This window comes from Rhinolophus sinicus, linkage group LG12 (assembly GCF_036562045.2).
Source record: "Rhinolophus sinicus isolate RSC01 linkage group LG12, ASM3656204v1, whole genome shotgun sequence".
Taxonomy (NCBI): Eukaryota; Metazoa; Chordata; class Mammalia; order Chiroptera; family Rhinolophidae; genus Rhinolophus; species Rhinolophus sinicus.
In genome coordinates, this window is record NC_133761.1 from 50,188,697 (window position 1) to 50,210,062 (window position 21,366).

The 21,366-nt window shown below is 37.5% G+C and overlaps 1 protein-coding gene and 1 pseudogene across 1 annotated transcript in view; both read left to right on the forward strand.

The window, feature by feature from the left end:
- The first annotated feature begins 212 nt into the window (after positions 1 to 212).
- On the forward strand, positions 213 to 4,869 carry LOC141567809 (junctional adhesion molecule C pseudogene; annotated as a pseudogene).
- A 5,361-nt stretch (positions 4,870 to 10,230) lies between these two features.
- Positions 10,231 to 21,366, forward strand: part of KMO (kynurenine 3-monooxygenase) — a 41,198-nt gene continuing 30,062 nt past the window's right edge. Inside the window, exon 1 of the mRNA XM_019746830.2 lies at positions 10,231 to 10,585. Coding sequence (XP_019602389.2) covers positions 10,532 to 10,585 — 54 coding nt within the window. The 5' untranslated portion in view covers positions 10,231 to 10,531. The remainder of the gene's footprint in view (positions 10,586 to 21,366) is intronic.

Here is a 21,366-nt window from a genome sequence, read left to right on the forward strand (position 1 = left end):
CAGCCTCAAATTGATTGCGTGGGGCGGAACCAATCATGAATGGCCAGTAAAGAGTGAGGGGGCGGGCTTAACTTCCTTGCAGAGAGGCTGTTTGAAGTCCTGGGATTCACCGGAAACTAGTGAGAAAGGAATTGTGGGAAAGGAGGTTCAGGTTATTCTTTGAGCGGGTTTGATTGCTGTGTGTGACTGTTAGACAGCAAGAGTATTAGCTGATGAGTCGTCAGTTAGTATTTGGTGGGTAGGATATCCTAGAAAGAAATATTTATTTGTTCATGTATTTTTCAGGAAATCACTCATTGCATGTTCTTTCTATTGATTTTTTTTTTTGGGGGGGAGGTTCTTTCAGATTACATCTTCCGTATAGAAATTTTGGGAAACAGCAAAATATAGAGAATGAAATATTAATAACCCATGATGCCAACACTTAAGATAATACTCATTTCTTTTAACTTGTCAGTTTCCTTTCTCAATGTGCGCTCTCAGGACTCTTTTAAGACGTAGTGTAACAGCACTAACTCACCTGGCGCTTACGCCGCAGCGAGGACTCCAGCTCTTCCGCTGCTTTCCGGGGCCTTACCTGCTGGGTCAGGGACGGTGAATCTCAAATCCAGCATCCGAAACCCGGTGGTACAGGAATTTGAACGTGTGGAGCTGTCTTGCATCATTACAGATTCACAAACAAATGACCCCAGGATTGAATGGAAGAAACTTCAAGAAGCCCAACCCACATGTGTGTTTTTCGACAACAAAATACAGGGAGGTTTGGCAGGTCGTGCAGAACTAGTGGGGGAAATCTCTCTAACGATCTGGAACGTAACCTGGACAGACTCAGCTCTTTATCGCTGTGAGGTGGTTGCTTGAAAAGACCACAAAGAAATGGACGAGACTGTCTTTGAGTTAACTGTGCAAGTGAAGCCAGTACCTGTGTGTGCAGAGAACCAAAGGCTGCGTTGTAGGCAAGACGGCAACCGTGCACTGCCGGAAGGAGGGCTCCCCTCCACCCCGCCCCTCTCCCCACCCTCCTCATTACGCTGGTGTCTTAATGATGTGCCGCTGCCAACAGATTCCAGAGCCAATCCCAGGTTTCGAAATTCCTCTTTTTTCTTAAACTCTGAAACAGGCACTCTGGTTTTCAGCACTGTTCACAAGAAGGACGCTGGGCGGTATTACGGCATCGCTCCCAACGACCAGGCTCTGCCAGGTGTGTGGAGCAAGAGATGGACGTTTGACCTGAATATCAGGTGGAATCATTGGCGGGGTTCTGGCTGTCCTTGCTGTACTGGCCCTGATAACAGGGGGCATGCGCTGTGCATGCAGACGTGGTTTCTTCATCAACAATAAACAGAATGGGGAAAGTTACAAGAATCCAGGGAAGCCAGATGGCGTCAGCTAGGTAAGGACAGATGAGGAGGGTGACTTCAGACATAAGTCATCATTTGTGATGAAACATGAAGATGTGGCTGAATGCCTCTACTATAAACTTATCAAGAGCAGCCCTGAGTAAAGTGCACGTGGACAGAGCTAGACACTCGTGCAAAAGCTTTTTGTTTTGGCCAAAGTTGAAAGCTAGTCCTTTCTTACTTTTTAACAAGCCACATGAATAAAAGAATTTTCCTCAAGATGGGCACAGTCACGACAAGGAAAAGAAACTGAATGAGTTCGTTGAGGCTGATCCCCCCGTCTCTGGCCTGCCTCCCACCTGAGTGTTAAGGGGATTTTAAAGCTCTTGCTCACAGACTCTGCTGGGCTGGGCACCGTGGGCCTGGGAAGACAGTTTATTTGCCACTTGCTGTCATCAGCCAGGGTGAGCCCCATGTGAGGGGTGACCAGGTAGCTGTGTCACACTAGTAGTGCAGGGCTTGGAAACATGAATCCCAGCATGAAACCCTGCAGCTGCAGGGTTTGAATCAATGAATCCGGAAAAGAGATGTTTCATGCAATGACCTTGTCTCACAGTGGCCTACAGATAGCCCTGTACCATTTATTCTTAAAAGCTTTGTCAGTCAGGGTTGTACTGTTTATCTTGGAGAATCTTTTTGGATCAGCATTTTATAAAAACAGCCAAAGTCAGCAATTGCTTGTTGGAAGAAGGGGCCTTCTTACCTGCTTGTCCATGGAGGGTTTCAGTCTTTAAGGAAAACCTGTATCTGAAATGGTACTAAAATAACATTCTGCTTTTTTATGGGTGTTTATTTTATAAAATTTTACATTCTATATTTTTGCTTATGCCATCTATACATCAGACCATTGTTGCTTAGGAAACCTTTAAAAATTCCAGTTTAGTAATGTCAAAATCTATGTGCATCTCTCAGAAAAGAAATATAAGGAGCTTTTAGGTTAACACTTCCTCTTCCTTAAATTACTAAAACTTCCTATGACCAAAGGCCACCCAGAAGCTCTTAGACATACACGTGCAAACCATATTAGTTAACTCCCAGGATTGAGACATGTTCCCCAGTCTGAATGGGTACCAGCTACTAACTAAGGTTAGCCAGCATGTCCACCTTCACCTTTAATGCTCTGACTATGGCTTTGTGTTCTCGTGAGCTTTAATATGTTGTTCACGGACCACAGGTCCTTGGCTCAACCCAGGGCACTTGTAAGGTAGACACTTCAGAAAAGGGGGATCTTCTCCGTTTGGCCATCCCAGGCTTTGAGTTCCTTGGGACACAGCTCTTTTGGGTTGTGGATGGCTCATGAAACATAGCAGCTACTGCTACTGGTTTTTCAATTCATTTTTCTTATTTGAGTATTTTGTAAGACTGTCCATGGCCAAAAGCAGTTTTGAAATCAAGTCTGTCAACTATAGTATTTTTTAAAGCAAATGAATACCACTATTCCTCTTTGCCATGAAGAAAACACTGGGACACTGCAGGTTCGCTCTGACTTCACAATAAACCTTATGTGATGGCAGCTGGGTCAGGCTTTTGAAGACTACCAGGTAGTACTTTACCAGTTAGGGCAAAAGCCTGATGGTGAGGAAAGTGCCTGAATCAGAGACAGTTTTCTAATTTTGACTTTAAAGTTTTTATTTACCCAAGACACTGCTCCCTTATGGGGGACATTGGAAACATCATCAAAAGCCTTGTTGTTCAGGAGCAGATGTTCTTAGCCGCAGACATGTTGCTGTGTCAACTCAAGACCTGAAGTGGTTTGAAGCAATGAGTATCTCAAAAGAATGCCTTGAATTCCATTGTGTGCTTAGAGGATGGTTTTTGTGTAGAAGAACGGGGTCAGTTGGGATTAAATTTTCAGTGTCTTAATTTTTTATACTTCAAGGTTTTTAGTTAAAAACTTGAGACCTCTGTTGACTTTTCTTTTTTAAGTTATATGAAATATTTTGCCATGGGGTACTTGGCAGAGGTAATTGGCAACTCTTCATGATTTCTTAATGGCTCCTATCTTCCGTTGCATTTGTGTCTTGAACGCTTAGAATTAGGACTATCCCTTCACCTTCACCTCCTCTTAGTAGAAAGGGGTGCCTTCCCCTTTCTCTAATTGTTGGAAGTCAACACTCTAGCCTCCATCTTGGTTGTCACAGTGTTAGAGTGGCCTTATTGCCTCCCTTCTTATGCCCTAAATCCTCCTACCCTAGTGCCACGTGAACTGGGTCCAACGGGGAGAGACAAGTGAAATGTGGAGTCCGGGAAGTAGTTCCCTATTGCTATAAAAATGTAGACAGAAAAAGGAATGTTCCTGTTTTCAGATGTGAATGTGGCCAAACCTGAGACATGTACAAAGCTGTTGTGGCTGTTGGTGCGGCTGTTGCTATTCATAGATGTTACAGACTTGTACTAACACACCTACAAGCTGGTGTTTGTTCAACCTTATTATGAAAGCCTTTTAAAAATCAAAAATAAAGTAAAATGTAATGTGGAAGATGTTCATAGTTATAGGTGATTTTGGAATTTTTAGTATTTTCCATTTAGGTTTTCCAGGTGTTTTGCATTGATAATATATATGTTTTCAAACTAAAAGCACAATGTTTGAATGTAATAGGTGATAAAAATGCAGGAACTGATATAAAATTGCATCTGAGCCACAATTTTATTTCATTTTGTCTCTTCTCCCTTCTATTGCTTGGAACCAGATGACAGTTAATAAAGAAAAAGAACCATCAGATGACGTCCGAAAGTCAAAAGTCCAGGACCTGCAAAGCCAAGCTTTTAACCATTGGTCTCTGTCAAAATTCTCAGTAACACTGTTCGTTATTTTGTCGCTTGTGAATTTGGCTCATTTATATTTAAAATACGAAAATTTAAATGATAGAGCATAATAGCTGAACTACAACCAAAACACTCCAGAAAACCACCTGAATTCTTTATATCTCAGTATCTCCTCCCTTTGTTAACTAATGATTCGGAAACTACTAAAATATTTGATGAAGAAGTGAAACCAAGGATTATTTAGAAGTTAGATGTTCAGAATAAAAGAGAAAAAATTAAGAAGTGAAAGATAATGCAATGGTTTTAGGAAACAATGAACCACCAATCCCATGTTTACACTTTCCACCATTTAAGGTACACACACAAACACACACACACACACACACACACACACACACACAAAACATTAAAGTTTAATGTGAAGATAGTATTGTTAGTATTGTCATTGGTTTGACAGGAAAGTACAGAAACAAACACATAACTGGAAACCAACAGATAGGATGGGTTCCAAACTAGGCAATCTCATTGTTGTAGTTTTATTTCTCTTCTGTTCTCTTGGTCTTGCCCCTTTCTTTGTGAAAGCTTCATCTTCACTTGTGACAAGATGGCTGCAGCAATGGCAGACTTCACATCTGCACATAATAACTATAAGAGAAAGGAAAAGAGTTCTCTCCAGACACTCTCCCAGAAAAATGAGAAAGCTTTCCCAGCCCTTAGCAAACTTCTCTTAAAGTCTCATTGATCCAAATCGAGACATGTGACCCTCCCAAACCAATCATTGGCAAAGGGGGATGGGATAACCTAAATAAAATATTAAAATGCCATGTACTATTAATGATATTTAAAATATTAATTATATTTAAACATTTTCTCTTTGAAAAATTATTTTTAAAAATTAGAGATATATTGCATGTACTGAACATAACATAGTAATTCAACTTTTTAAGAAATTTCTTTCATATAAAATTCTTCATTTGCTTCTAATTTGACAGTGTTGTTCACTGAAATTTTTAAAGAGTAGATATAACTTATATGGACATAGTTACAAATACATATTCAAATTATGTTTAAAAGTTCTTGCTTTCCTACTTTTTGATAGCGCTTGTACTTTTCTTCAGTATTCCTTTTTAGCTTTTTGCAACAGAAATATTGAATGATGTAAAACTTAGATTATAAATTACATCTTTTCCTCAGCATTCATAGCTTTGTGCCCTATTTTTCGAATTTCAGCTGAGTTTGCCACTCTTAGGGGACTTTCTGAGTGTAGTTTCAGGCTGGAATGAAGGTTGCTGAAGTGGTCTAGAGTTGTACTGTGTCACTAAGAGAGAAGCCTTTTAAATCTATTCTTCATTTTCATTTCCATTCAAAGTCATCTACATCAGGAAGATCAAGATAAATTTACCTTTACTCTTTACACAAGGAGTGATGCGTGTAAATCCCTATTAATTGGTACCCTATGCACAGTTTATTCCAGGGCTATCTGATGGCTTCTTACAATGTTGGCACTCAGCTTTGTTTCCTGTGTAGCCCACCTCGTTCTGTGTCTCCAAGACCCATGAACCATCTCTGCCTTGTTTACTGTTTTCCTTCATTCCTTGGGAATATTGCATACTGGCTTTACAGAACTTATAAAATTAATTTTTTAAAAGTTGAAACTCGTTGCTCTAGCCCTGTTGTACTTGACTTTCTTGCCTTTTTAATTTCCTGGGACTTTTGTTGAGCCTATTTCTCAAAGTAGAGAAAAGACAGCCATTTCTAAGTGTTTGTCAGGAGAGGACCCCAATTCATTTCACATCTGCCTATGACAATTTGTATTTTCTAGAAATCAAATTATGGCTCAATGTATCAACTCCTTTCTGTTTTTTGAACGTGCTTTTTTGGTTATTAATTTCTTCCTTTTTTCTTTTGGCTTCTTTTGTATTTTTTTCCAAATTCCCAACTTGAAATCTAATTCAGAGTCTCTTCAACGGTGCAATATGACTCAATATTGGTAAGTGGCTCAGGAACGCAATATTAAATAATATTGACCATTATCCCACTTTCAATTCTCTTCCAGTCCTTTCCATTTAGTAAAAAAGAGTTTTTTCCTTCTCTAACACTGTTAATATCCTTTTGCAAAAAGAGAGGGAAAACCTTGGCTAAATTTCATCTACATGTATAGAATTTAGCTACAATTTAGTATTTATTTGTATACTTCCCTTCTAATTTTTCAAATAAGCTGATTTTCCATCTGCAGCAGCAATATAAGTTTCCATTTTTATTTACATAAAATGTACATCAGTTTGAAACAATACACTAAGTTGTAAAGGAGCTATACAAATTATTGAAATTTGGGCAACATCGGCTTAGTTAATTTATTTTCATTACTTGATAATGAAAATGTAATGTAAATGTCTTAATAATGAAATAATTAACGTTGACATAAATTTCTAGGCCCAAGATGAAGCCATTCCTGGCTGGGGTGTTATGTAACATCAGCAAACCAAAACTTAGATAACTTTTGTGTCCTAGGAAACACTCCAGTTGACCAGAAATGCAATATATTCAAGTCATCCAGTCTCTAAATTCCAAGTCAACTCGGGACCTTCTCACACCAAACAAGGTTGACTGTGGTCCCAGTTAATCAGATATTTTCTATTTTTCTCTTCCTTGTTCTGTACTCTTTATCCTACAACGGCTTCTAGCCTTCTCCTCCATTTTGCAATTCTCCAGAAAGAGACAGTCCACTTCAAGAAATGGTAAACAAGGTTTGTTTGTATCACCTAAATTGTCTTCACTAATCATTTTTAATTTAATAATAAAAATGTAATGTAAATGCTTTTAAATTAATAGTTGACACTATACATCTTCACTTTAACATGCAACCTTTTATCTGTGTAAAATAGTGTTTTTATTTTGTGGGTTTATTTTTTTTTTACCTTGAACTTTGATAACCATATTGATCTGCTTTCTTCTTGTTGATTTTTGTGTCGTTTGTTCATGTTTCTCTCTTACTTTGCTTTCTGTTTACATTCTGGGACTTGATGTCCTGCCATGAGTGCCACATGAACAATGCAATGGTTTTCTCTTTCCTCTGTTCCAAACCTCAATGCCTGTTGACAACACTCACAGTGCATTTCAATTCTTATCAGTCCACATATCCTCATTACTCTAAATAAAGTCTTTGAAGATTCAAATTTAGGATACTTCCCAGTGTGGGAGATTGCTAGGGGATTTCTTAGAGGAAACACAAGAGAAAGTTAGGAAGATTGCTGAAAAAGTCTCCCAAAAAGTAGAGCAAATATTCAAAGAGAAGGAAAAAAAAAGAGGTACGTTACTAAAATTAGAGAAACAGTCCACTATGTCCAATATCTGAATAATGATGGAAAATAAAGTAGAAGAAACCACTAAAATAAATTCAAGAAACTATCTTAGAACTAGCACATATGGTTTTTTTTTTAGAATAAAAGCTGTTAAGAGATAAACTGAGGCATACTTAATATTTTAAGAGTTCATTTGAATGAGCAAAAATTGATTTGAATCAGGTATGTCAAACAGGAAGTGGTTAGGCGCACTCCGCAGTCAGGAGCTCGGAGAAACCCCTAACAGAGAAAGTGCAGAAACAAAGAGAGGAAATTATTTGATTGGCTTAAAGCCTCGCTGGATATTCGTGGTTGGCTGTCCTTAGGCTTCTATATCTTCACCTTGAGGCATTTATAAGTTTAGGGTTTGGTTTGCTTACTAAGTCACTAAAGTATTAGTGCCACCTCAGTCTAATGGTCTCCTTGTTTAATTAATTTAACAAAGCTCACACAGTGCCAGAAAAATGGGAAACAAAAGCCAGAACAAATCATGTCATCAAGACATGTTAGAACACTGAGAGGAGGACCGCCCCGGTAGCTCAGGTGGCTGGAGCACTGTTCTCCTCACACAGAGGTCGCAGTGCGATTCCCACGTGGGCCGGTGAGCTGCGCCCTCTACAGCTAAGATTGTGAACAACGGTTCTTCCTGGAGCTAGGCTGTCATGAGCTGTCCTGGGCTGCTGTGTGCTGCTGTGAGCCGCCCACAGAGGACCCACTGCCTCAGCAGGGGGGAGCGCACAACCAGACTGAGAAACAAGGGCTTGAACTGGGGAGGTGGGGGGAGCAGAAAGGGGGAAAAATGTTTTTGTTTTTTTTTTAAAAAAAGAACACTGACAGCAAACAGAAGAGCTTCTGGAGAGAAAAATAAGTAGGTCACATACAAAAGATGAGGAATTTTCATGACTTCCCAACTGGAGGACAGAATTGATGGATGTGTTCCAAGTTGAAGGAAAATTATTTCCAACTTAATATTCTATGCCCGTCCAAATCAAGTGTGAGGATAGAATTGAAATATATTAACATGGGCAAGGTCTTAAAAATTCTATTTTCTTTTTACCCTTTTCCCAAAAAACGCTGGAGAAATTGCTTCACCAAAACTAGGGAGTAAACCAAGAAAGAGGAAGGCATGGGCTTTAGAAAATAAGGTCTCCACCACAGGCAATACTCGTAGACATGGTCCTAGATGAGGATATGAAAGCTTGTACTTAGTACACAGAGCAACCATCCCAGTGTAAAGCAAATCAGAGCTTCCAGGAAATATTTCTTTAAAAATACAAAATATCTAAATCTTTGAATGTATTCATCAAAGATTTAGGAAACAGGGAGAGTTTGGGGATTGAATTTATGATGTCTTAGAAAATTCAGCAATAAAAAAACGACAATTATTACATTGAAAAATAGAAACAGTTGTGGTTTGCAGGAAAGGGAAAAATCATTAAATTTGAATGGCCATAGTTATAATAATCCAAATGTTGAATTCTGATCTAACCAATATTATGATATAATGATATTAAAAGAATGGAGAAATGAAAAAATGTTATCCTCATCTTCAATAGTAGGAAGTCATGACTTAAAACCATAAACTAAAAAAAATAAAATAAAATAAAACCAAAAAAAAAAATCGAGAAGTAACAATATTGGCATATTATTTAGAGATTATGGACATATATACCCTGGAGTTGGAAGTGATGGTTCTGTACAGGGACAAATGGCAGAGGGGTAGAGAGGGCAATTACTGTTTATGTTGAATGTCTTGTAGAACTTTTTGATTCTTAAAACTATGTGCATGTACAATACCTTTGAAAAACACTAAAATTAACAGCAACAAGAAAGCTAGCCAACTCACTATCCATTCCCCAAGAAAAATAAAGAAAAAAACTCCAACCTTCTACTAATCTGTTGGATACCATACCCTCTCAAGGACATTACCCCTTTAATTTTCTACGCTTTTCTTCCATCATCAGTTTATTTCTCTTTATTGGACCATTGCCATGAAGCAGTACTGCAACCTTGCTGTATTGTCTGCCATGTTTAAAAACAAACTTTGCATCCCACTTCAACTACCTCCCCATTTCTAGGACATATTTGCTTATTACCTTCACTTCGTCACCTCTCATTCTCTCTACAACTTATCACACTTCTTACAGAACCCAAGTTCATGAGTCGAACACTTTAAAAGGCCAAAGCTTAAAACATCAAAGTTTGGAGTAAGAAAAAGTTTATTGATTGAGAAGGCACCAACCAAGAAGATGAGAGACCTAACAGTGCCTCAAACCCGCCTTACCCTCTGGACTAGGTTAAGGATTTTTAGACTGAAAAAGGGGAGTAGGAGGGGGAAGTTAGGATAAATTCCGGTGGTCTTAGGTCTCTTTGTAGGGTCTCAAGAAGTAGATTCTGAGACTTATTGGAGGGTCACATACATCAGGGATGGTCTTGCATCTCCATTGTTTTCTGCATAGTAAACTTATAAATTACTGTCCTGTGACCACTCCTTTCTATGAAGAAGCAGAAACATTGAATTGAGATGTTATCTATAGTTTTCCTAAAACCGTTATTTGACTGGTAGGTCACAAGTTATTAACCCTAGAACAAGTCACCATCTCCCTGAGCTCCACCGTTTACACATGAAGCAGGGGAGGGGAATTTCATTCATGGTTAATCGTGACTGAAAATGAAAGTAAGAATACGTGTGGTAGAAAAAGAAGAAGAAAAGCCCTAAGACTGTGCTTGAAAAAAATTCTGTGTCTACACGTAAGACAGAGAGTGTCTTCACTTGGCTGGATTTTTCCAACTGTGGTTAATGGAATGAATTTTCTTGTTTTCTTAAAGCGGAGCTGATAGTACTTTGGGCTACTAACAGGTTAAATGCTACCTCTGAGCTCAAGGGAAATTAGCCCTGTTCAAACAATGCTGTTGGCTCACAAATGCTGGGCCTTGGTCAGTATAAAGACTGGGGCAAGTTTCTGTGGGAGAGACAGAGTTCTGCACTGCAGGAGCTACAACTGAGAAAAACACTCTGCGGGTATGGATTCATCTGACATTCAAAGGAAAAGAGTAGCTGTCATTGGAGGTGGCTTGGTAAGCTTCTATTTATATATTATTCCTGTTAGTGGTATTATGTTAATTAGCATTACTTTTAATGATTAGTATTAGTCACTTGTATGAATTGTTCCTTTTCTCGTGAAAGCTTTTCTGATATTTAAATACTATTTTAATATGGTATTAGTTTTTAATTTGCTCTTTTCTATGAAAAGTAGTTGATTTCCATTAGACACAAAGATGTCTGTTTTCCCTTGTCATTTTGATTTAGCACTTCTTAAAAATATAAAATACAAAATAGTCATGGGGATGTAAAGTATAGCATAGAGAATATAATCAAGGATAAAATTTAAAAAGAGGGGGAAAAAGATCAGTAATATTGTGATAGCATGGTACAGTGTCAGATGGTTGCTGGACTTATCATGGTGATCACTTCTTTAGCATAGGAAATAAAATCAATAATGTGGTCATAATACTGTATAGAGTTAGGTGGGTACTATTGAATAACTATGACGTGCACCTGAAACTAATGTAATATTGTACATAAGCTGTATTTTAATTTAAAAAAGAAACAAAAATAAAAACGGAAAATTAAAGAAAATTTAATTTATTTATCCTTAAATCCGCTGTTTTTTAAAAAACAATTATTAGTGCAAATAGTCATTTCAATCATAATAATTGCCTCACGTATCATAATAATTGCCAACTGAGTTAATAACTCAGTTTATACTGTCTAATAAAAATAAAAGAGTCAAGAAACATGAAGCTAGTGTAAAATTATGTTGGGTGTTCGTTAGTTATCTGAGTAATTAGGAAAGGTATGTATTTGGTAGTCTGAAGTATTTGGCTGGTCTAATGGAGCAACTCGGGTGCAGGAATGAGTTGCCTCCCTCTGACTGAGCAGGTCGGATGACTAAAAAGGGACATGGCCCACAGGTAACAAGATGTAGGAGGGGGTCTCTCTACTTCCATTGCTATCGTATCAAAGCCAATTCTGTTTAACATGGGGCTACCTCAAGTAAACTGTATATTTTCCCCTCTCAACAGAATATCCCCGTTAGTAAAAATTTAAGCATTTCATTTTCACCTTTGGTCTAACAATTTGCAGGCTGCTGGATCATAGTTATTCATTCATTTACTCAACAAAAATTTATTGATGGTTTAATATGTGCCAGACACTGTTCTGGGCAATAGATAGATTAGTCCATTTAATACCACCCATATGTTTATATAGTATATGCTAATTTTGTCTTTTCTTCTGTCTTTCTTATTGTCTTTTCCCCAAATTATTATGGCAGTTCCTCTAACATTTCTGGTTCTAAATTTCAAAATGCTAAGTAATACTATTACGTGTTGTATTTGTTGGTCAATGCATGCGGCACGTGTTGTCATTTCTTTGTCCCGGGCTTCAGTCCAAGCCTTTGATGTCAACATTTTGCATACAGTGAAAATTTATGTATTCAACAAAATCTTTTTGAGTGCCTGCTATGTGCCAACATTGTTTTGGATACTGTGGATTCAGTGGTGAAATAAATCATTTCACTGAGAGCACTAGGAAAGAAATGCAAACAAGGTACTGCTGTAGCGTGTCATGGCGGGTGTCTGCTTAGTGTGTGGTCCCGGACAGCCTCTCTGAGGATGGGATATAGGACAAGAGACCCAAATAATGAGAAAGAAGCAACCATGTGAAGAGCTACAGAAAGCGCATTCCAGGGAGAGGGAACAGAAGAGAAACCCTGAAGCAGTATTGAGCTGCACATGTTCAAGGCGCAGACAGAAAGGCAAAAAGAATGAGGCTGGAGAAGAGTAGCTGCTGGGGCTGGAGCGACAGAATGAGATAGCCAGAGGTCCTCGGATCTCAGAAAGCAAGGCAAGATGACTGAATTTCATTCCAGGCACAGTGGAAAGCCACTGGAGGACTTCAGGTAGGAAAGGAAGTCATGATTTTAAAAGACTCCTCAGGCGGCTGTGGGAAGGACTGGGAAAATTGGAAGAGGACGAGATAGACCAGTTCAGAGGCTATTGTGTTTGTAGAGGAGTTGGACAAGGCTGGCAGCAGTGATGTCCCTTAAAATGTCTCTTAGAAATCCAAGGGAAGATAATAAACATGTCATTGGATATATGATTTTTGGAAGGTGTACAAATGTGGGTACCAGCCACCGATTTCTCCCTGAATAACTCTTGAACTTCATTATCTGGGCACACATACATGTGCTAGAAAACGGAAGACAAATCAATACACAGGTATTAAGAAAAAACAAAAATTCCTCTGCAAAGGAATTCTATCTACCTTATTGCCCACGCCCATGGCGGGAATCACGTTTAATTCCTTTTTTCATTTTATGCAAACCTCCATTCCTCTGTTACTGTACCAGTAAGCCTTGGTGGCTGTACACCCAAAATATATTTCAATTCTGGTCCAGGCCATCATCATCCCTCATCCACTTTCCTGCAACCGCCTCCTAAGTGGCCTCCCAGCTCCAACTCTTATCCACATACAGTCCGTTCTCCACACAGCAGCCGGAATCCTCCTTTTAAAACATAAGTCTGATAATTATCATTCCTTGCATTAAAACTTCCAATGGTTTCCCATTACACAGAAAATAAAATCCAAACTCTTTACCAAAGGCTATACCTGAACCGAGCCTGTCTATCTGTCAGGCCTCACCCTTTTCCTGTTTTATGGTTTTTATATTATCCATCAGTATCTGAAATTACGCACTTTGTTTATTTTTGTGTTTTTGCCTGTTTTTTAAATATATACTCCAACTACGATATAAACTTTTATTTACCAATGTGTTCTAGTGGCTGGAACCATGCTGAGTATTACTTAATGGTATTATTTAGTTAGTGGTTGATGAATGAATGACTGAGAGGAATAAAAAAAACACTTCTTAAGGATATGAAGGTGAAGGAAATTTCGTAACAGATGAAAGTTTGAATATTGAAGGAATTAGGAAAAAAAATATAGAATAAAGCAATTCAAGAAGGTTAAGTTCAATCGATAGAGGACAAAATTATTTTCTTGCCCATCTTCTTCCTTGTGTATTTGTTTCACCCCTCCCATTCCCTTCCTCCCCATGGGCCATATCCTAGGACCTTACACTGTCTAACAATACATTAAAAACTCTCACTGTCTCCTGGGAAAAAAATTGCAACTGAGTTGAAACCTTTACTTAGCCATCCAAAGACTACCGTGAACATCCTTATGTTTTTTCAGTGGTAGCCTTGTCTAGTGAAAAGTTACCCTAAGAATGTAGTGACCATCTGATCCTAGGACAAACCAATTGATTTCTGTTCTTTGAAGACATGTCAGGTCAAAGAAATCAGAAGTCATCAACAGATCAATGAAGGAAATCTTACTGAAAAACTAAAGGTGAAAGAAACAGTAAACCATCATTATAAACTGGTGAAAGTTTAACTATTAAAGAGTGGTAAAAGACGTTAAAACAATATTTCAAGGACATTATTCTGAATGTTTAGTAAAATCACTGTATTGATTTTTCCTTCTTGTGTGAAACGTAGCTCCCCAGCGATGGCCCCTGCCAGTGATATTACCTCCTGGAAGCTAGAGGTTGAGCCTGTAAATCCTTCTTCCTTCCTATAAATGCCCACATGGCTTTGTTTGCCTTTCTCACAGGTTACATTCTATTAAAAATATGGCTATGCATAGTTTATTCCGCATAGAAAGTTTTTAGCTTCATGATTCTAAAGATTGTCTTGTCTTTGGGTCTTGCTCCCTTCCCTTTTATAAAGGTTAGCCCAATGTCTTATACAGTCAAACACACTAAAATATTTTGTGTGCACGAGTTTGCTTTCAGAACAAAGTGGGAATCATGCTCTTAGAAGTTACGGGCATTAGAAGAAAGACAATGCTTTTCATCAGAATGGTGTCATAAGGAACATAATCCTTTGAAAGACTAACATGAAAAAGGATTTGAAAAAAGCATCTCTACTTTTCAGGCTGGAAGGGGTTGAGGTAGTTTTCCAATTCTAACAAGTCAATCTAAGGTGGAAAAAAAATCGTGACATACAAGCTGCCTTACTTTGTGTTCAAGTGATATATTTCTTTTCTTTACAAAGTGACAAACCAGACAAATCAAAAGAAAGGCTATCTAACCTGTACATATATCCTTAAGCTATGTCTCTATGCGGGTCCTTGGAACATATTCAGAAATGCTGCTTCTAATGAATATTTTCAGTGTTTCCAGGTATGGTGGACATAATCAGAGCCAAAGAACACTCTTTTAGTGACAGCTACAGCTTCTCAAGTCTTTATTTTCTGGTCGAAGCGTAGAACTTTGGCTAAAAGTTCTATTAAGCACTCCAGGCTTAGCTGCTGCCCGCTGCTGCGGTGTGTGACCACTATTCTGTCACACACTCTGCAAGTGTATTTTAGAGTATTGTTGAAGCATTTCTTCTGTCTCCCCTGCCGACAAGCAATCCATCTACAGAGTGTTGTGTGAGTCATTCTTCCTATACTTGACCCATCAATATTCTCCTTTACAACATATTTAGAGGGTAAAGTCGTTCACCTTCAGGGGGAGGAGACTCGTGTCTTTTGTGACTTACTACTGATAACCATGCCCTGTCCCTGGTAGTCAAGTTAGTGGCCCCTGCAGATGAAATTGCCTTGGAAGCAGCTTGACCTTGATACTGAGAGCTTGTGTCTCACAGTTATTGATGTTAAATTTCATCATGGATTTATACACTCGCAATAGTCTTGATACCAAATTGGCCCTAGACGGTGTTCAAATTGGCCCTAGACAGTGTTTCTGCCATCTCCTTTGGTTCTTTACATTTCACCACCCACTTTTCATGCAGCTTCACGGGACAGAAGCAGCGTTAGACAGTGAGCCGATTGAGCAGAGGATGGTCTGCAATCAGCCAGAAGCCCAGGTGTCTCGGTTTCCTGTGTCTCGGTTTCTTCTTCATGGGCTAAAACTAAGTCACTAAGTCTTTTAACTAAAATTCTACAGACTGAGCAGAGGAAGGTCTGCAATCAGCTAGAAGCCGAGGTGTCTCGGTTTCCTGTGTCTCGGTTTCTTCTTCGTGGGCTAAAACTAAGTCACTAAGTCTTTTAATTCTAAAATTCTACTGCTCCTTTTTCATACTCCCTCATTCACAGCTTTCTAGCTTTGTTCTAAATCTAATCTTTGTAAAATCAGAAATCACCCAGAATTTTTACTTTCCCCAAAGTAAGTGTTCTAGACACATTCAAACTGTCTTATAATCTTGGTCTATACATAGGTTGGTTCAAGTAAATATCAGGTTGGTGTAAAAGTAATTGTGTTTTTTTGCAATTATTTTTAACCTTTTAAACCACAATGATTTTTGCACCAACCTAATACTTTGTATTTTATGTAAATATTAATACTATAAACCATGTAAAGAACTTAATTACTATTGGCCTTTATTATTATACTTCTTTTATTAATACTAAAGTTAAAAAAAAACACAACTTTCTTCACTTCATTCTTGTTTTCTACTTTCCAGGCACTGAACCTTCTTAAATATGAAAACCCCTCATTACTCCCCTGATATCTAGCACCTTCTCAAACAGAAGTAGATGTAAAAGTCATCTTGAATTCGCTCAATGTCTGGGAACAAATGCTAATCTCACTCTATTAGCTTTCCTCAGTTTCTTTTGTACTTTGCTTGTGCCCCAATTCTTCTCATCAAACAAGTTTTCTTTTAGCTGTCTTGCTTATGTATCTATATTTCTCTAACATCCTTGACTAACATTTTGAGATTTTTCTCACTACCCTGATGGACTCCTAAGGTGCCCCCTGAATCCTGCTCTAATGACATAATACAAAGAATTCATCCCCTTCAGAATTTACTTTATTTAGTGCCTGGTGAGCAGTATCTGAAATGGAACTGCTAACTTTAGACTGCTGGAAGCTTTACCTGCCTGCAAAGAATGTGTTTTTCTTTCCTTTTCACTTATCCTAAATACTCTCTGATGGTTTGTCCGTCTGTCCATATATATCCATCCATCCACCTGCATATATTTTTGTCCACTCAAAGAGAAAAGAGCACACACTGTTGATGGTAATTTAAAACGGTACTTTTTTCTGGAAGATAATTTGAAAAATATATATATTATATATTGATAGTCTTAAAAATATGAGGGAATTTCATTGTATGTATGTACTACATCTTCTTTATCCAATCATCTATTGATGGGAACTTGGGTTGCTTCCATATCTTGGCCCTTGCAAATAGTGCTGCTATGAACATAGGGGTGCATGTATCTTTTACACCTGAAATTACACCTGAAACTAATATAAAATAATATTGAATGTCAACTGTAACTAAAAAAATAATTTGTAATAACATGGGGAGATTGCAGAAAGCAGCACCAGCTATTTCTCACCTGAAGTCGGCCTCAGCATGGCATTACATTTAGAGAAACAATTGTCCTTCAACCTAAGAGATATTAAATGGAGTCTTTCAAAAAAGTCAGACCTAGGCTATATTCAAAACCTTCTGAAAATAATCTTGCTCCATTCACTCTCAATCTCTTTCGTGTGCTTTGCAGCTAGACTTCTCCTACATTCTAAGCAGTCAAAATCCTCTCCCCAAGTCATTTCAGACTTTTTCTTCCTTGTCTCTTCTCTCTCCTTTCTCATTTCCCTTTCATCTTTACACCAGTGCTCCCTGATACTAAGGCCCAAGAGCCAATGGGTCAGGTAGAAGGAGAGTGTGGATCTTAGGGGTTTCTGCAGATTTGGTCCATTTCATTAAAACTTACCAATTGGCGGACCATTTCATTACTGTGATTTTATCCAAAGAAATGAGTGTGTGCCATACAATTGTTTATAATCCTAAAAAACTAAATAATAATAATAATAATAATAATAATAAATGTCCATATATAAAGGCATTGCATACAATGAAATGTAATGCAACTATTAAATATTTTGACTTAAAATATTTTTGACATAGAAATATACTCACAGTATACTATTCATTTTTAAGGAAATCATAAAATAAAATATCCAGCCTGCTACCCTTTTTAAACAAATATCATGTGTTTTATATACATAGAAAATGTTAACATTGGTTCTCTCTGGTAGTGAGATTATGGGGGTTACTTTTTCCCTTTGTGCTCATCTGTCTTTTCTAATTTTTTATTTAAAAGCCTTGAGTTCTTACTAAGTATCAGGTATTGTGGTTTGTATCACAAATAGAAAGACTGATAAAATACAAGTCATACAAATAATATTAACATTACTCTCTGGGCACTCACAGCCTGGTGGAGAAGTCAGAAAGGAATGTAAATAAATAATTCAATTCGTTGTGAGAGATGTTAAAGCATAAATATATATATATATATATATATATATATATATATATATATATATATCCATCCATCCATGGAATTACAGAAGAAAAGGCAAATAAGTCTTTTAAGGAGAGAGGTAAGAAGTATTCTGCACTGGAAGAAGTAAAACTGTTACTAGTTGCACATGAAATGATATTATCTATAGAAAACCCTAAAGATTCCATCAAAAACTGTTAGAACTAATAAACAAATCCAGTAAAGTTACAGGATATGAAATCAATAACCAAAAATCTGTTGCATTTCTATATACTAATAACAAATGATCAGAAAAAGAAATTAAGAAAATAATCCCATTTAAAATTGCATCAAAAAGAATAAAATGAGTAAGAATAAATTTAATCAAAAAGGTAAAAGACCTGTGCATTGAAAACTAGAACACATTAATTAATGAAGGAAATTGAAAAACAAACAAATGCACACACACACACACACACACACACACACACACTAAGAAAGAGAGAGAGAGAGAGAGAGAGAGAGAGAAGGAAAGAAAGAGGAAAGAAGGAAGGAAGGAAGGAAGGAAGAGGAGAGAAAAAGAAAGGAAAAAAGAGAAAGAAAAATTGCTCTAAGGACATGAGCCCTGAAGGAAGCCTAAACATTTTTCAAATACACAAGGCAGGAAAGGATGGTTTGCACAAAGGAAACATTCTAGTCAAATGCATGTTAAGTATAAAAATGCATGGCATATTCAGGAAATATACAGTAATAATTTTGGTACACTTCTTACAGATAGCGCATGGGAATAGCAAGAAATGACTGGACAGAGGGGCTGGGGTCACGTGTGTAAATCTTTTGTCATATTGAAAATTTAGCACTTTCTCCTGAAGACTTATGAGTAGCTAATAAAGGACTTTCAAACAGAAACTTCATCATCCAATTTCTGTTTTGGAAGACGCCTAGCTCTAGGGAGAAGTTTAGCTTCAATGGGTAGAGACTGAGGGAAGGGAGGGTTACAGAAAATTGTTGCAGTAGTCCAGGTGAAAGGTAACGAGGGCCCCATATAAGGAGGATATGGGTAGGCGACCTACGTTGAGAAAGATTCATGAGAAACAATCAATAAAACTTGTTGCCTAATGAAATGTGTATTGGTGGTAGAGAGAGGTGTTAAATGTTCCCCAAGGTATGTTGGCTGGATGAAATAGTAGGCACGGTTGCCATTCTCTAAGATATGGAACATAAAAGGAGAAGGTTTTGAAGGTTGGGGGACGAGAATACGATTAATTTGAGGTATGTTAAGATGGAGATGTCTGTAAGGAACCCAGGTAGAGGGGTCAGTAATCAGAGATGGTCCTCAGAAGGATCAAGGAGAGAGAAAAAAATCACGAATCAGGTTTCCTAACCTGATTGAATCAGGAAAGCTTGTGGGATATTTGCCTTATCATCGTCAAAGGAGGGGAAAAACAAGAAAGACGACTGCTTGGACTTAGAGACCAAATCCAGATGATACAAGTCAGAGTTCAGGGTAAGGTTTAAATAATAAAATAATATTTGGCATAAGATATTCAATTCTAGCAGATGTAATACTTGTTAGCAAAGAATGGAGATATTTTTATGGGCTTATTTCATAGAAAGTTCAGTTGACAATCTAGTTCTTCTCATTACACTGACACGTTCAAAGATCAAATTCTTGAGACCAGACTATAGTTACATGAATAGGTGATAGAAACAGGCTTTTTAAAAGCCCTTTGGTGACAAACTCAGAAACACTTTTGATTCTTAGGGAGAGTTTTATATGCTTCATTAAGTCAAAAGTAATTTACATATGTTTAGCATTACATTTTCAGATTAATTTCAAACACATTACAATAAAGAGGTATAAATGTAAGGAATTTTAATAATAACGATGCCATTTCCTATTTGAGTCGCCATTTATAACTTTAAATTTACTGATTGCTCATGGTCATTGGACAGTTGGATAATCATTGCTAGAGAGGTCACATGGGAGTCAGCAGAAACTTAGTGACCCTATTACATAAAAACACACCCACTTGAACACCCAGGAAGCATATCTCAGCCTTTTTGCGAAAGAAGTTTACAAATAATGTTTTTCATTGGTAACTTAGGCATTATCATAACGGGCAGGGTGGGGTCATAGCGCATGACCTGTACAGAAGGAAGAAGAGACAGAAAAAATGTGGAGAAATGGAACAGTAGATTGGGTAAATCCATGATTATATAAACAAGGAACCTTCTCGGAGCTCTGCTTGCACACAAACAGGCTAGTTTAGTTGTTAACAAAACTTTGATTTGACAAATTACTTTATGATCAAAAGAGTTTTCTCTTCTGGATTTTTGATGCTCCAAAATAAAAATATAGAGACTTTTCATAATTGTCCATGTCCTTCATAAAACTGTTCTATCTCTATCAAGGCTTAACTCCAAGAACTGGCATCATGAAAACTGACTGAATCCAGGTGTCTAACCCCGCCCCATTTTTTCACTTCTCTCAACATGCTCTCCCCGATTTATTCTCAGAAACCAGCTGTGCCTTCACCAAGAGTTTGTGGTGGGCTCAGAATACTGTACACACATTTTCCTTTCCATTTATATCTTTATTTCTTAGTAGCTTTTTTGCCAGTGTAACAACTAAAGAAAGTACTGACAGTTATTCCTGCACATTTTACAGAAACTGAGAAGGGGAAAGAAAGTTAGAGTCTAAAAAGTACTTGATTAACCCCATAAATAATCCTTCTAGCTGAGCTATAACATCTACCAATATACAGTTTTTCTTTTGGTTTTACGCGAATCTCAGTTACACAGAATTGGAATTACCATAACCTTTGTTTCAGGACATGTTATTATGACTGGTGTTGGAGAAGACATTCTTATTCACTTTTTGGCTTGTTTGTTTATTAACAAACAGAAGCAGTACCTTTGAACTCACCACCCAAGACGAGAATTAATGCATTACTAAAGACTTACATCAACCTCTGTACTTCTCCTCCACCCATTATAAGCATTGCCCTGAATCTCATGTGTATCATTCCCTTGCATATACATACATATATAAAAGTTTTATATACATATGATATATGTACCACAAATGTACACATAAATAACACACATACTCTAAAAATTATGTATATACATATATCTGTGGATCTGTTTTAGTTGCCTTTATTTTATAAGAGTATCATACAGTACCAAATCACCTGGGACTCATTCTTTTCACATATAGCATTACTAATATATTCATATTGTTGCATTTCATTATGTGCATATGACATAATCTAGTGTCCATTCGTCTGTGATGGCTGTTTGGGCTGTTTCCAGTATTTTTGCTTATTTGTTTAGTTATAAAAAGTGCCACTCTGAGCATTCTGGCACATGTTTCTTGGAGTATCTCTTGGGTAGATTCCTTAAAGGGGTTTATCGGATGTGTGAATGAATATTCAGCTTGACAAGATAATTGCAAGCAACTCATAAGACCCCACTGGTCCTCATGCTCCCCAGCACCTTGGTGTTTTCA